At 44.9% G+C, this 16,060-nt stretch overlaps 1 protein-coding gene across 15 annotated transcripts in view; it reads left to right on the top strand.

Annotated features, from left to right (window-relative positions):
* The window catches only part of LOC124001476 (sorbin and SH3 domain-containing protein 2-like), a 92,157-nt gene that overhangs the window by 42,752 nt on the left and 33,345 nt on the right, over window positions 1–16,060 (top strand). For 8 of the 15 annotated variants that reach the window (XM_046308270.1, XM_046308274.1, XM_046308275.1 and 5 more), the window contains exons 1-4: window positions 9,717–9,838; window positions 12,840–12,970; window positions 14,442–14,602; window positions 15,619–15,685. In XM_046308270.1, the coding sequence (XP_046164226.1) occupies window positions 12,865–12,970; window positions 14,442–14,602; window positions 15,619–15,685 (334 nt within the window). In that variant the 5' untranslated portion in view covers window positions 9,717–9,838; window positions 12,840–12,864. Of the gene's footprint in view, window positions 1–2,620; window positions 2,677–4,326; window positions 4,417–9,501; window positions 9,529–9,716; window positions 9,839–10,552; window positions 11,198–11,586; window positions 12,025–12,839; window positions 12,971–14,441; window positions 14,603–15,618; window positions 15,686–16,060 lie in introns of those variants that run through there. The other 7 variants (XR_006832789.1, XR_006832788.1, XR_006832792.1 and 4 more) reach the window with 5 other exon arrangements.

A 16,060-nucleotide genomic window follows, 5' to 3' on the forward strand; every position in this document is an offset into this window, starting at 1 on the left:
TTGGAGTTATTAAAACGTATGTAAACTTCTTAGTTTACAACAAACAAACTACAAACAAACTATAGTTTTGGCAAGTCGGTTAGGACATCTACTTTGTGAGTGACACAAGTAATTTTTCCAACAATTGTTTACAGACAGATTATTTCACTTATAATTCACTGTATCACAATTCCAGTGGGTCAGAAGTTTACATACACTAAGTTGACTGCCTTTAAACAGTTTGGAAAATTCCAGAAAATGATGTCATGGCTTTAGAAGCTTCTGATAGGCTAATTTACATAATCTGAGTCAATTGGAGGTGTACCTATGGATGCATTTCAAGGCCTACCTTCAAACTCACATTGCTTGACATCAATCCTATAGAAAATGTGTGGGCAGAACTGAAAAAGCGTGTGCGAGCAAGGAGGCCTACAAACCAGACTCAGCTACACCAGCTTTGTCAGGAGGAATGGGCCAATATATATATATATATAAAAATGTATGACAGAAATCTAATTTCTTCACACCCCTGATTCAATACTTTGTAGAAGCACCTTTGGCAGTGATTGCAGCTGTGAGTCTTTCTGGGAAAGAGCTTTGCATGCCTGGATTGTACAATATTAGCCCATTTGTATTATTTTTGAAAATTCTTCAAGCTCTGTCAAGTTAATTTGTTGATCATTGCTAGACAACAAATTCCCTCTCCAGCAACTCAGTTAGGAAGAATGCCTGCACACTTGTAGTGACTGGGTGCATTTGATACACCATCCAAAGCCTCCAGTAATGAATAACTTCACCATGCTCAAAGGGATATTCAGCGTCTTATTAAAAAAAATATAGAATATTCACATCTACCAATCGGTGCCCTTCTTTGCAAGGCATTGAAAAATATTGCTGGTCTTTGGATGAATCTGTGTTTTGAAATTCACTACTCGATTTGAGGCACCATTTTTTTATAGATAATTTTATGTGGGTTACAGAGATGGGGTAGTCATTCAAAAATCATGACCACTACTACTTAACACTGAATGAGTCCATGCAACTTCTTATGCAATTTAAGCACATTTTTTACTCCTGAGCTTATTTAGGCTTGCCCTAACAAAGGGGTTGAATACTTATTCACTGAAGACATTTCTAAAATGTTCGACAAACAGGTTTCCACTTTGACATTATGGATTAGTGTAAAGGTTTGTGTGAATACTTTCTGAAGGCACCGTACTTATATACACACACGCATTAAACATGTACACAAACATACCAAGGCCTGGACTTTCCAACAGGGCCCTTTTCCATATCAATCATGGACAAGAGTATTTTCAGAGCTGATTCATCACCCATCATGTACAGCATTAAGACATTACATTTGGTGTCTGTTTGGTACGTGTACATACGGTACAGTTAAGTAACTGTATTGTTGGCCTGTAGCATTTATCAGTCCCTTATCATGACGTTATGCCAGTGTGACAGCGCGGACATTGAGTGACATAAAAAACAATGAACATAGCAGACACTCAAAGGGAATATCTCAAAACAAAGGTGATATTTTGCTCCATATCTTACTAAACTAAGGCTAAGTTCTGCCAGGGATTTTCGGATTAAGATTGTTGTAAATTCAACAGCGAGGCAGGGATGATGCATAAAGACGTGCCAGATCTGAGGTACACTAATTGATTTTGATTCGTCCGTCAGCCGCGAGCTCATCGCTCCACAAGTGAACCCGTTTGTTTCTGCCCGTCCCTCTGTTTGGCGCTCTGTCCTAACGAGTTATGTATCTGTAGATCTAACTTGTGACAGAGCCCTTGTGCTCAGTGTAGCAGGAAGTCGGTTTTCTTAGTATGGTCTTTTGTGTGATGGCCTATGTGTAGCCTATACTATTATGCAATATTTATAGATTTGTTGATTTATAAATTCAGTTATCCATGTATAATATATTTTCAGTGCTTCAAGTTGAATTTATATTATCATCCACATAGTTGCAAAAATTAATGGATATTTATTTTATTTAAATTAGAGGTTTAAAAAATCCCCCTGGGAAATAGCTGCACAACTCAAGGGGGTTTCCTCATACAATATAGATTAAAGGAAGGAACATTTCAAATGTTTCACATTCCACGACTACATGCTTGTGATACTCAATTCCAGGAGCTACTCTGCAGAGATGCAGCTACCCTCGCTACTGTACGACTGCTAGGACTTGTGTCCAACCGAGCAGTAATCCACCTGATTTCAGAAGTTAAGAAAATGACAAACAAACAGGAATGAATGTTCATTTTAGGCTAGAGTCGTGTTGAGCCTGGCACAAAACTGGGGCAATGTTAATTCTGCTGCCCTTAACACCAATGGGAGGAATGCATGTTGGAACTATTTGAGGAAATGAGGTCTGTTTTTACAACCGCACTACTTTTTTGTAGTCAAAATGTCCCCCTTTAAGAGACTTTTAGTTTTCGAGTCAGACGCTCAAGTTATTTCTGATGGAGAACTTTTTGAGGTACAGTACATGTATTATCCACAATGTCCATTTACGTGGCATGACGAGCTGAATTGCACCAGGTAATGCGAAAGAGAAGTAGGATTTCTGTTTCATCTGAGGGCTGTACACTGGGCAATAATCCAACCACTGTCTCTGATTCCTTTATTCCAGGAAAGTGTACCCAGCGACGGTAGAACTGTTAGGAGAACTCTTCAACATGAATACAGGTATGTGATGGGCCTGTTTTTAAACCCCACGCAACACAAGCGCACACACACGTTAGGATGTTGACCTCAAGGCATTGCGCATATCCGTGTTCGTTGACATTTGCCAGCTGTTGAGTACTGCTTGCTGCCGGAGTTGCTTAGCTATGTCATCGTTTTTTGTGTGTTTTCTTTCAACCAACTCTCATTTCATTTCAAGATTTAGATTGAGGCAAGTTCGCAACAGATCTCTTATTTTTATGTTTGTTTTCATAACAAATGATCTGTTTGAAGACTTTTAGAGCTGTTAAGAGTATCGGCATCTTGTTAGCATTAGCCTAGCATTCAGAAAAGCTTTGAATGAAGGACGGCCGATTCCAGCCTTGATCAATGAAACGTATAGCGCAAGGGTAGCCAGCCTTCCTCCTGGAGAGCTACTCTCCTGCAGGGTTTCACTCCGACCCTGCTCTAACAAACCCAACACTCCCAATCAGCTGCTTATAGGACCTTGTGTTACAACAGGGTTGAAGCAAAATGCCCCCCCCCATCCAACAGCTCTCCAGGAGGAGTGACGGCCACCCCTGCTCTATAATGTAGATTCATAGAGGCATTACACATATTCCATTGCTTTATGATCTACTTATACACCCACGTAATTCCTCTCATTCATAAATCGGCCTCTAATTCATAAATCGGCCTCTAAAGCTCCATCTTGAACTTGGCCCGCATCCCAAAATGTATAGAGTGTTTCATTACAGTAGCTATGATGACAAATCCTTCACTTAGTGTTATTACACTCCTACGCCGTCTGTTACTCTGCCAATGAAAGTCTGGATTTGTTCCTGCTATGGCAATAGTTCACAGCACAAGACCTATCGAGGTGCCAATAGCCTCCGCACAATCTAGAATGCTCTTATCGAGTCCGCCAGGCATATGCCCTCATTAAGTTTCCATGACATTGCAATCAGAGCTTTGCTCCAGCTTTGGTTAATGTTTACATCACGAGTGACTGAGTCACTGAACATCCCACAGTGTTTGCCAACAGAACGTTGCCTTCGAAATGGCAGGGTGCGCTGAAACGTTTTGCATGCAGAGTGATTCTGTGCCCTCTTGGAGAAATAAACAGCGTTTCATTACTCCCACGTCGATGACCAAGCAAGCATGAACGTTAATCTGCGCTGAGGTCATAGTTCATATGAAGTAGGAAGGGGGACTTTTAATTACTGTGCGTTTTATTGCATGCCTGAATCGACCAGAATGTAAACAAACACACAATCGGTTAAGAGAGGTTTTTGGTGATGATTGTTATAGAATCTCTCCTTTCTAGTTTTAGTTCTATTCAGTATTGACAACCTAAGAGAGTAGACACATAGACAGTCAGTCAGCGATGACATCACAGTGGGCAACTTCCTGCTGACAAGCCAATCAACAACACTGTGTATAATGGCATAGGATACTATGACGTATGTCAGTACAGACTATTCCCTCCATCCGTCTCGACATGAGCCGTCATCCTCCTCCCGTCCCCCATTGCTTATGAGAATGGAGCCGTTGTAATGCATGTGCTTTGCCTTCTCTTCCCTGGGGGGCCTTTGGCTTGTGCGTGTGTTTGTGTGTGTATGTGTGTGTGTGCGCTGCTTTCTGCTGCCGTGGCTGCTGGCTGTGCTTTCTCAGATAGCGGAGGACACACTCGCAAAAGCACCGCCTTGCTAGTCACCCGCTCCCACATGAAGCGGGTCCAGAGTGTCCCGAATCTGGCTACAGGTACTACACACACACACACACACCTAATACACACCACTGTCACACACACACACACACACACACACACCAACAAAACACAACCCGTATGCCTAACACACATACGCAGGCCTGTACAGACGATCATTGAGTCACACGGATGTTGAAGGGGGTAAGTGAAGGCCGTGCTATAACACAGTCAATCAGTGCAACTTTTGACGATGCGCAAATAAGACATGCAGTGTATTCGGGAAGGATTCATACCACTTGACTCTTTCCACATTTTTGTTACGTTACAGCCTTATTCTAAAATTGATTAAATATATATTTTTTCTCATCAATCTACACACAATACCCCATAATGACGAAGCGAAAACAGGTTTTTAGATTATTTTTTATTTTTTTGCAAATGTATAAAAAATATGAAACTCGAAATTGAGCTCAGGTGCATCCTGTTTCCATTGATTGTCCTTGAGATGTTTTCTGGAGTCCAACTTGTAAATGTAGGTGTCATGAGTCCACCTGTCTTTAATCCAGTAAAGTAAATGTAGGAGTGGTTTGAACAGCAGGGACAAGTCTCTGAATGTCCTTGAGTGGCACACACAAACACAGCACGGTGAATCCAGGCTTAAAATAGACTAAATGATTGATTAGGGGAATAGGAACAGCTGGGAGCAGGAACACTAGAGAGAAGAGAGAGCGAGAGAGTGAGAGAGGGAGGGGGAGAGAGAGGGATAGAAAGAGGGAAAGAACCAAATAAGATCCAACCTGACAGAGCAAGATAATAAATTGAGAGGATCTGCTGAACAGAAGAATAGGATAAACTCCCCAAATACAGGTGATCTGCACAGAAGAATAGGATAAACTCCCCTTGTAGCATCATACCCAAGAAGACTCGAGGCTGTAATCGCTGCCAAAGGTGCTTCAACAAAGTACTGAGTAAAGACTCTGAATACTTATGTAAATGTGATATTTCCATTATTTAATTTTTACATTTGAAAAACCTGTTTTTGCTTTGTCATTATGGGGTATTGTGTGTAGATTGAAAGGGGAAATCAATCAATTTTAGAATAAGGCTGTAACGTAACAATGTGGAAAAGGTTGGTGTCTGAATATTTTCCGAATGCACTGTAATTGAGTAAATTACTGTAACAGTTGTTAATTTTGTTAATACCCCATACCATTCTATTTAATAGTGTCCTTCGTGGGGCTTCATGTTCTATCAAGACATAAAATGGCCACTTTGTTTAAATGTTGTCTTTTCCTCCACCTCATCCCTTCCACCGCCCTGACATCATTCACTTCCTGTTGCTTTCATTTAGTCTTTCTCCCTGTGACAACCGTCGTTTGTTATCCTCTGGCACCAGCGTCCTTCTCACGATCTGTCATCGTTTCCTCTCCTTTATCCTCTGCTGTCACTCAATATCACTCAATATCACTCAATATCACTCAATATCACTTCTTTTCTTCCCCCTTTGTTCTGTTTTCATTCCTCTGAGAAACTAGATGGTTTGTGTCCGTTTCTCAGAGCTTTGCTGTGATTGGGTAAGACTGGGCTCTGTTTGAATCGAGGGGATTCCCAACGTGCGTTGCAGCGGATGTGTGCACTGTACACGGTTGGGCGTGACCAATTTAGAAATGGTGTTGTGGTGGCTTGAAACCATGGCAACCCCCGACTCACTCTTACCCTACATTTTGGCTCTGACCTTGGATCTAGTGGGAAACAGACAGGGATGTTGTGTGTTTGTCTTTGACTTTAATCTTCATGGACTGACATCAAACACAAATATTGCTTGTGAGGGTATTGCATAGTCTAAAGCAGGGTTCCCAACTGGCGGTCTGCGGGCCAAATCTTGCCTGCCAGCAATATTATTAGGCCCCCCCGAAATATGATTTTTGGTTTTTCATTAAAGAAGGAAGTTACGCTACCTAAATAATATAATTATAATATAATTAAATATAATTAATATAATTAAGTTATAAAATAACTTAAGTAGCTGAGGGTAGACTCAACAGCGTCTTTCACAAGAACCAAATATATGGCCTAATAGAAGTAAAAAAATATTTAAAAATTAGGCCCATTTACAATTTCAACTAACCAAAAATGTAGCATCCTACATAAAACAATAATTTAAAGATAAAAAAGTTGATGTCTGTATCGGGATAGCCTGCTCAAACATAAAATACTGTCAGCTTGTGATCTAAATATCTCCAGATAAGCACTCACAATAATGTTAGTAATTACAGTCATATAGGCCTCTAAGTTACTTACTCAATAGGAAAAGTTGCATTTTCCCTCAGACACAATCTAGTGGATGTCGGGGTGAGATGGTCTATATTGCGTTCATGGAGGAAAATGAGGGCTCGCAGGTGTAAGGCGACCCAAGCATTGTTGGCGCATAAAATGCACGTTTCTTTGTTGTACTGTATTTCTCTGAGCATGCCACTCAAAACTCAGCACTCCTGAGCGCATCCTTGATTTGGCTCGATGTCTGGAATTCAATTGTGGCCTCATCCTGCGAAGGTATCGTTTTCTTAGCAAGAGAGTATAATTCTCCACCAGGGCTTCCTAGGCCACACGTTTCCTAGGCCACAAGTTTCCTAGGCCACAGGTTTCCTAGGCCACAGGTTTCCTAGGCCACAGGCCACAAGTTTCCTAGGCCACAAGTTTCCTAGGCCACAAGTTTCCTAGGCCACAAGTTTTTCCACCATGTCCATGACTGTCTTTCCTCTTCCTTGTAACTGCAGATTTAACCCATTTTAAGTGACAGAATATGTCAGCCCCTCCCCCCAAAAAAAAGCTGTGTAGCTTGCAGTTAACACTTCGATGTTTCTGCGTCGGGCCTCTTGTCTGGGGCAGGAAGGCCACTTTGAAGTTCCCATGCTTAGATTCATAATGACATCTGAGATTTTGAATTCTTTGCAAACAGCAACATTTTCATTGCAAATAAGACACAGCTGGCTTGGCATTGTGGGAAAGAAATATGGTAAGATGAAGTGCACGTTCTTCCCCGAACCTTCAATTTTCATTACCAACTTTCTATTGATACTTTATGAGAGCGACATTTTCTGTTGCTATGGAGCTAATTGTTTCTGAACGAATGTTGACGTCACAAGAAGGGCCCTACAGTAGGCCATGTAGACCTATTTGTCCCAACCAATCAACACACAGTGAAATAGACCAATTATAATTGAATAGGAGCGTAATCAGATCAAAACCATTGTTAGTCACTGAATGTATTATATACTATGAATTTATTATGTACAATCAGATGTTAAAAATGTTGTTCAATTTGTAATGTAATGTAATGTTGTAATATTATAGGCTAATTATGTTCTGTCCCACCAACTATTAGCTCAGAAAAAAATTGTCCTGAGGCCAAACCTATTTGACAATCCCTGGTCTAAAGGGTGTGGTGACCTAGCATCAAAGTTGGCCTTAATCACTGATACAGGGTCAGATATTATGACATCCCCAATGACTAAAGCCAGGGTTGAAAGGTATGATAATCTGATATTGGTTAAGCACAACTTGTACCTCAAATCTGCTGTATAGAACAAGTTGACAGATTCAAGTGCGGTCTGCCTCATGCTGTTCATTTTAGGGACCCAGCTAGCGCTCAGTGGGGGTTGGAAACCACATTTTAATTTCCCTGCCGTGAAAAGTAATAGACCACTCCCCCCTGTTGCTCATGGGTAACGTAGTGAAAGACATCTCCCCCGAAAATGCAAGGCAGCAATGGCTTCACACGACGCCATCGGCTATTAACAACATATCCTGTCGACGCGGAATATCTCCGGATACCCAGAATTCCCTGTCATCTCCCTGACCCCGACTGTCTCATCCCTCTTTCCATGTATTTCTGATAGCTCTCTCCTACCTCTTAAACTGCTAATTTAGCCAAGCCTCTTTAGAGTTTTTATTCTGACTGGTCGGGAGATTCCTTTCTTTTCTTGCTTTGTGTTGTCTTCTCTGTCATCAGTTTCCCACTCTGCTGCTCTCTCCGAAGCCAACCATAGTCAAACCTATGGGGTTTGAAATAGATTCATTAGTTAGGCTGATGGTACTGTATGTCTGTGTTCAGTAGGCTCCCCCCAATAACAGCAACCTCTTCCCATCTTCTACAGTAGTGTTTCCTAAACCTTTCATTGAGTACCCCCCCCAGTTCCACTTATTTGATCTATTCCAGTACCAACTGATTCAGCTGGTGTGGTAATTAGTTTAGTCCACTGTGCTAGAAGATAAAAACACATCATACACCATCATATGTCTGTATGTAGCTTGGCTATAATCTATATGGTCAATGTGGTGTTCTCTGATGAAATACATTTAGCGATTGCAATGATTTATTTGGTAACTATAAATATTTGTTAGTTAGTTAGTTAGTTAGCCGTGTTACACTCAACGTGGCCCAAAACAAAGTATCTAGCTGGTTAGTTGCTGTATGTCCTCTTACCTCTAATAGGTTTATAAATCTATATTCTATTTGACACTCGCGTTAATAGCAGTTATATGCAGGATATGCGGACGGTAACACAGGGTCATGTTCAATAGGACACAGCGTGGCAAAATGTTTTGCAATGGAAAACGAGCATTTTTTTTTTTCATTCGGAAAAGTTCCGATTGTACCTCCCCGTTTCCCTCTTATTTGTTTCCGTTTGGTGCTGAAAGAACATGACCCTGGTTTCTATCTCTCTTGTGTGCACTGGGTCATAATGTCCTGGCTTTGTCTCGGCTCTATCGGCTTTTGTACGGGCTGCGTTCAGAAGGGCACAACGTTGCGGAACGTTCAGATGAGGATCGATTGTGTCGGAACACAACATAGGGGGAACATTCTGCTAGAAATGGACGGTGTAGAATAGACGTGCCTCTGACAGCACTCCATATTAGCCGTGTCCCTTCTACGTGTCATTGAATAGTCCCTTTTTCCTTCCCTAAATGTTCTTCTCTCCCTCTTTCAGAAGTCTCTCATTCGCTTGCATATGTATTCAAACTACTGAACCCACCATTCCAATGTCTCTCTTGCCGCATATTGACGAGGACCCTGCGTCTAGTAGACACGCACACCAAAAGTCATGTCAATGTGTGTGTTTCTTTTCTCCTCGCAGGGAGCGAGTCTCACTCGTCAGATTCAGGTAACTGCAGTTCAACGTGGTCCGTCTTATCTTGACTCGACACTCACATCCAATTTATCTGCACTATAAGCAGTGAAAAGGGATACATCGTGGGTTGGCATCAAGGGGTCTAGGTGTCACGTATAATTGTATTATGAGATGTGTGACTGTGACCTGTAATTGTGTGTGTGTGTGTGTGTGTGTTCCAGATGCTTGGAGGTCACGCAGCACCGATGGACTAGGGAACGGCGACGACATCACTTCCTCCTTGGCCGCCAAGGGCTTCCGCAGCGTCAGGCCCAACCTGCAAGACAAGAGGTCCCCCACACAGGTGAACACACACACACACACACACACACACACACACACACACACACACACACACACACACACACACACACAAACTGTGCATTGTTGAATTCCTATACAGCATTTTAAGATGTTTAATCCATTTAACCAGAGTTTTCACACCACACTGATTGAGTTGAGTGGCAAAGCCATCATTGTTGAATCCGTAGTATTAAAGCATTCTTTATCGGGAAGTTTATAATGTGAATAAATCCGACAGTGTTATTCCTTCACCACCAGTGCCTCCAGAGAATTTCCCCAGTCAAGTTTTTCTGTTGATTCAAGTTGATAAGTTTATGTTGTTTTCCAGCGGCGATGAAGAGACTAATCAAAGATTCCTTTCTTCCCCCCCAGAGGAGTGTGGGTGTGTGTCTGTGTCATTTGGGGATAATAAACGCAGCCAGGAAGCAGTCTGCTCCACACATCTCTTCAATCTTCTAAAATGATCTCTGTTTGATTTCAGGCCACATTTTTATGATGTTGGCTTTAAAGTGGGAAATAAATCGCACCACAACCTCATAAAATGTTTACAACGTAGAGAGAAAAAAACGGAATATATTCCAGTCAAGGGTGTATTGGTCTTGTATTTTACTTTGGACTGGATTTTGTCCGTCTCATATCTTTATTTCAATCGTTCCATTGATAAACAATGTTGTTTGTTGCTGTTTTCCTTCTCTAATTCTAATTGGCTGCACAGGCTGTCAATCAGGTCCCCCTGCCGCCCCCTAGGAGAGAGAGCTACCCCTCCCCCGCCACAGGCGCTATCCCCCCCTCCTACAGCTCCCTCCTAGCCAAGACCCTGGGACACGGGATGCTAGCCCTCTCCAACGAGAAGGCCGTCCTCAAAGAGTCTTACACAGTCAAGAGCACGTCTTCTTACTCCCACCACCAGAGCACAACCACCACCTCTGTACCCCAACCCCAATCTGAGCCAGAACCCAACCCCATCCACAGTGTCACCAGCAAGGTCAAAGCCTCCACTGCTACTTCCTCCACCACCACCCGGCTTCAGGCTGCAGAGCGCAAGGTGTCCTCCCTCAGACTCACCCCCGTCACCATCCCTGATCCCCCCTCCCACCAGCCCGTCCCCCAGTCCGAGGCTCTCACCACCTCCCCTCCTCCCTCTAACCTTCCCCCCCATAGAGACTCCTCCATCGGCTCCCAAAGCCATCACACAGCCTCTCTCTCCGTCCAGATGGCCCCGCGGAGCCCCAAACCACCGGGCTCCAAGGCCCCCACCCTGGAGCCCAAGGCCCCAACCCCAGCTTCTGACCCTGTGGAGGCCAGGAAGGTGAAAGGCCCCCCTCCAGTTCCACCTCGACCGGCTGAAGCGAATGTGCTGGTACTATAACAGAGTTCCAGTTTCCTAATCAACCTCTGTCAGTTCTTCTTCAACAGCACCACAGTGGTTTGTCAGGCACAACCAACCAACCAGACTAACTGTGATTGTGCGTTTGTTTGTGTGTTTGTCAGGGGGTTGGCCAGATTTAGAGCACAGTGTGTTTTCTTCAGTGTCCAATATCTTCAAACACCGTGATTGCACTAATCCTCTTACCCCACAGTGACGGTAACAACAGTCTGCTCACTATAATGCAGTGCGACAAAACAGCACAACATTTTATGTCACACACAGTGTCACTTCCTGCCCTGTTTGGACCATCCAACCATGCACAGCCGCATCATTAAACTCTCCCTTTCTTCCTCCTACATAACCCCCTTCCATCCTACCAGGGCTCGCCTCCTCACCCCTGCTCCCCCGACCACAGCGCCCGGCGCTCCCCTTACAACCGCCACAGCGCCGACTCACTGGACTACCTGGCGGGCCTCAAAGCCCTGTTGCCCACTCCGTACGTCTCGTCCCCATATGCCACCTTGGAGCGCGGCGGGGGGGACCGAATGGACAAAATTGGCGTAGTCGGCGGTGTTAGCATTAGCATGGTTAGTGCTGGTGGAGGTATGGGGGGCAGGTCACCCTCGCTCTCCCCCGTGACCGTGTCAGCGCTCAGCCAGTATTCGTCCTCCACGGCGGGCCTCCTGGAGGAGCTCCAGATCTGCAGCCTGGACTCCCCCGGCGTGTCTCCCTCACCCTCGCCCACCCTCAGCCACATGTCGTCCACCACGGGCCCCGACGAGGCGCCGCCGCTAACCTCCGCCGCAGCTGCCACTAACGTAACTATCCCCCCCTACAACGTCGCTAACTACTGGCTACATCAAGGAAGCTTGAGTCCCCCCCCAACCTCCAAAACTGTTCCACACCCAAACAATACCGTGTTTACAAGCTCCTCCAACTAATCCACTCACCCGTCTTGAGTGAGGCGCTCTTGTATGCCCTACCCCCCTGTCCCACTGTCATAACATCACCCGTTGCACTCTTCTGATGGTTTAGTCTAACAACGTCTTGATGCATCGTTGTCCCACCTTAGCGTGTCTTTTTTGTGTTTCTCTCACATACCACAAATGTGAGGATGGGTCCAACTGTCATTAACTTTTAGGCACAACAACTTCTTTCCTATGCCTGTTTAGGTATTTTTTTAAATTTCATTGTGGGAGTTTTTGATTGTGGGTCTTTCAATGTGACATGGATTTGACACCGGCTTTTACGTGTCGTTTCTAACCAATAATGAAACGCCTGATTTTTTGAAGTAAAGCCCATGTCGTTTGTTGACGTCCGACTGCTCCACTACTTCTTTTTTTAACTAACCTGTTGTGTTCTCTCTGATGCAGCACGCTTTTCCAATATTGTCTGTTGCACTCTTCTCATAACAATCACAGTCTACTCGTATAACCATTTTAGTCTTACTGGTAAAACCTATTGTTATTACAGACTAATCAATTCTCAGTACAGAGTCTTAAAGTCTTAACCAGCTGATAACATTATGTGGGTGTCTGTCCCATCACGTTTTGACCACTATAAACGTTGTTTCTTGCAAATGGGTGTGCACTGTTCTTAACCTCCTGGTTCTGATGCCCCCCCCCCCCTCCAGGGCCAAGCTATTCAAGTGGCAATGAATGGAGGTGCGCCCCACCCCCAGAGACCGTCCTCACCCCCGGCCTACCCCCCCTCTCCCCGCCTCGTTCAGCCCAGGAGGGGTTCACGTGCAGAGTCGGAACGCAGGTGAGAGTGGGGATCCCGACCGTGTCAGCGGGCAGCTGCCCTGCAGTTAACCACAATGCCATATTACTGAGTCTACCTTTAACAAAATAATGAGCACAGAATAAGGCTTGACGACCACGACCTAACCAAGCACTCTTTACGCTAAGAACGATCCTGAACCACAATGTACGCCTCCACACAAAGCATGCCAATTGATAGCCGGTATTCAGATTTATATGAATTTACACGTCATCAGGCTACTGTGGTGATTTGTTTCAACTCGTACTTTCACTTTGTTCTGATATTGATCCCCTCACTCTTTCTACCGCCTGGAAATAATGGCCCTTTTTAATGCACTCGTCTAGTTAGTTGATGTAATGGGGACTATTGTTGTTTGCAGGATATGATGTATTTACACCTATTAGAGGCAGAACGGAAGTACTCCATAGGGGAACACAATGGGAAATGAATTGCTGACAAAGTGGACCTGGCAGTGGGAATATGCTTATCGGGGCATAACTCACATCGGCGTTGCACATCCCTACATGTACTATGATGTACCGTATACACACTGAGTGTATGAAGTGTTCGGAACCGCTTTCTCTTTCCATGACACAGACTGGCCAGGTGACAGCTATGATCCCTTATTGATGTCACTTGTTAAATTCACTTCAATCAGTATAGATTAATGGGGGAGGAGACGGGCTAAAGAAGGGTGTGTTTGTGTGTGTGTGTGTGTGTGTGTGTGTGTGTGTGTGTGTGTGTGTCATTCAGGGGTTGAATGGGCAAGACAAAAGATGTATGTGCCTTTGAACGGGGTATGGTAGTAGGTGCCATGCGCACCGGTTTGAGTGTGTCAAAAACTGCAATGCTGCTGGGTTTTCCCACTCTAAACAGTTTCCAGTGTGTATCAAGAATGGTCCACCACCCAAAGGACATCAAGCCAACTTGACACAACTGTGGGAAGCATTGGAGTCAACATTGGCCAGCATCCCTGTGGGAACGCTTTCGACACCTTGTAGATTCCCTTCCCCCGACGAATTGAGGCGCGTAACTCAATATTAGGAAGGTGTTCCTAATGTTTGGCATACTCAGTGGATATCTCTAATAAACTGTTTCACCACTACTGTGAAGGGATTGTCCAACATTGTAGACGAGAGGGTGTGTGTGTGTGTGTGTGTGTGTGTGTGTGTGTGTGTGTGTGTGTGTGTGTGTGTGTGTGTGTGTGTGTGTGTGTGTGTGTGTGTGTGTGTGTGTGTGTGTGTGTGTGTGTGTGTGTGTGTGTGTGTGTGTGTGTGTGTGTGTGTGTGTGTGTGTGTGTGTGTGTGTGTGTGTGTGCGTGCGCGCGTGTGCGTTTTCTGGGCCAGCCCATCCAAATCACTCACATCAGTTCACTGTCCTCTCTTCCATCTTCCATCCCTCTATTCATCCCTTTTTTTCCCTCCTCTTCTCTCCCCCTGCACACACTGCACTACACACACACACCATACAGAAGGTTCAGAGTCGGTGATGTCGGGCCACACCAGCATGAGCAGCACGGTGCCCATCGCCCGCTTTTCAGAGGAGGAGAAGAGGGTGTCGGTCATCAAGGCGCCCCACTACGAGGGCATCGGCCCCGTGGATGACACGGGCATCCCCATCGCCATTCGCACGGTGAGGCGTGGACACACAGGCAGTCATACACGCGACAAGACAAGTGGGGGAAAAAACTCTCTGGACGCCTACTTTAAGAACACATTTTAAGAAAGCTTAGAAAGTTTCATTTTAGTTGGGATGGTTTTCGCTTCAGAGCAGTAAGCCTATATTTCATATCTTGTGGTTGTTGACGGTGGCTCTGTCCCACACGGCACCCTATTCCCTTTATAGTGCACCACGTTTGACCAGAATCCTATGTGGCCTGGCCAAAAGTAGTGCACTGTATAGGGAATAGGGTGCCATTTGGGATGCACACAATGTGTGTTTCATGACTCACCATTGTGTGGAGCACCTCTGGCCCTGACTAGCCTTGTCTCCTGTCTGATATGTGAGCAGGACCAAGTGGGAGGAATGCTTTTGAGATGTCAGCAGCTTTAGACCTCTTCTTCAGAGCCCTTTCTCTCTCTCGCTCTCTCCCTCTCTTTATGTACGCTAGCTGTAATTAGGGACTCAGTCAAAGTCCTCGCTATTGTACTACAGGGGCAATGAGCAGCCTATCTCTCTCTCAGACACTAGTCAACACTCTATTGAGGGGCTGTGGATACTGGGAGAGGAGAGGAGAGGGAGAGAGACCAAAACAGATAGTCAGAGAGAGAGAGACAGATGCTGTGTGTTAAATATTTCTGGCCCCTCGCTGGTAACCATGGTATTAGTGGAGGTGTGGCCAAGCTTGGGCCATCTGGGTACGTCTGGTCAAACACACACACACACTCTGGACTAGAAAAAGACACTTTTCTGCCTAGTCACGTTCGCGGTGGTGGTCAATGTTATGGACTTGCCATGAGATGAACTTCCCCCGTCAGCTGATGACACATGACTGAGTGACAAGCAAAAGAAACATGTGACTGTGGACACAGACTTCTCCTTGTCCTGTCCGTCTATCGAGCCGTCTGTCCGCCCCATATGCCTGCCGACGTGTCCGTCTGTCCGTCGCCTCCATTTGATTTGTGATTTTGTTTTCCCTCTCCCCACAGACGGTGGATAGGCCGAAGGACTGGTACAAGACCATGTTCAAGCAGATCCACATGGTTCACAAAGCAGGTGGGCAGAAGTGCACTAGACTGGAGGAGACAGTACAGTGTGTCCATTGCAGTATGTACGGTCAAATCCCACTTCATTTGACCCATGCGCCTAATACAATACTGTGAAATGCTTACTTTACGGTCTTTCTTTCCTTGCTGTTCACGAAGATTGGTCAAACACCTGGGCTGTGTGTGTGTGTATGCATGCATCGTGTGTACACTATCTATACAAAAGTATGTGGGACACCCCTTCAAATGAGTGGATTCGGCTATTTCAGCCGCACCCGTTGCTGACAGGTGTATAAAATTGAGCACACAGCCATGCGATCTCCATAGACAAACATTGGCAGTAGAATGGCCCATACTGAAGAGCTCGGCGACTTTCAACATGGCA

This window comes from Oncorhynchus gorbuscha, linkage group LG17, assembly GCF_021184085.1.
Source record: "Oncorhynchus gorbuscha isolate QuinsamMale2020 ecotype Even-year linkage group LG17, OgorEven_v1.0, whole genome shotgun sequence".
Lineage (NCBI taxonomy): Eukaryota > Metazoa > Chordata > Actinopteri > Salmoniformes > Salmonidae > Oncorhynchus > Oncorhynchus gorbuscha.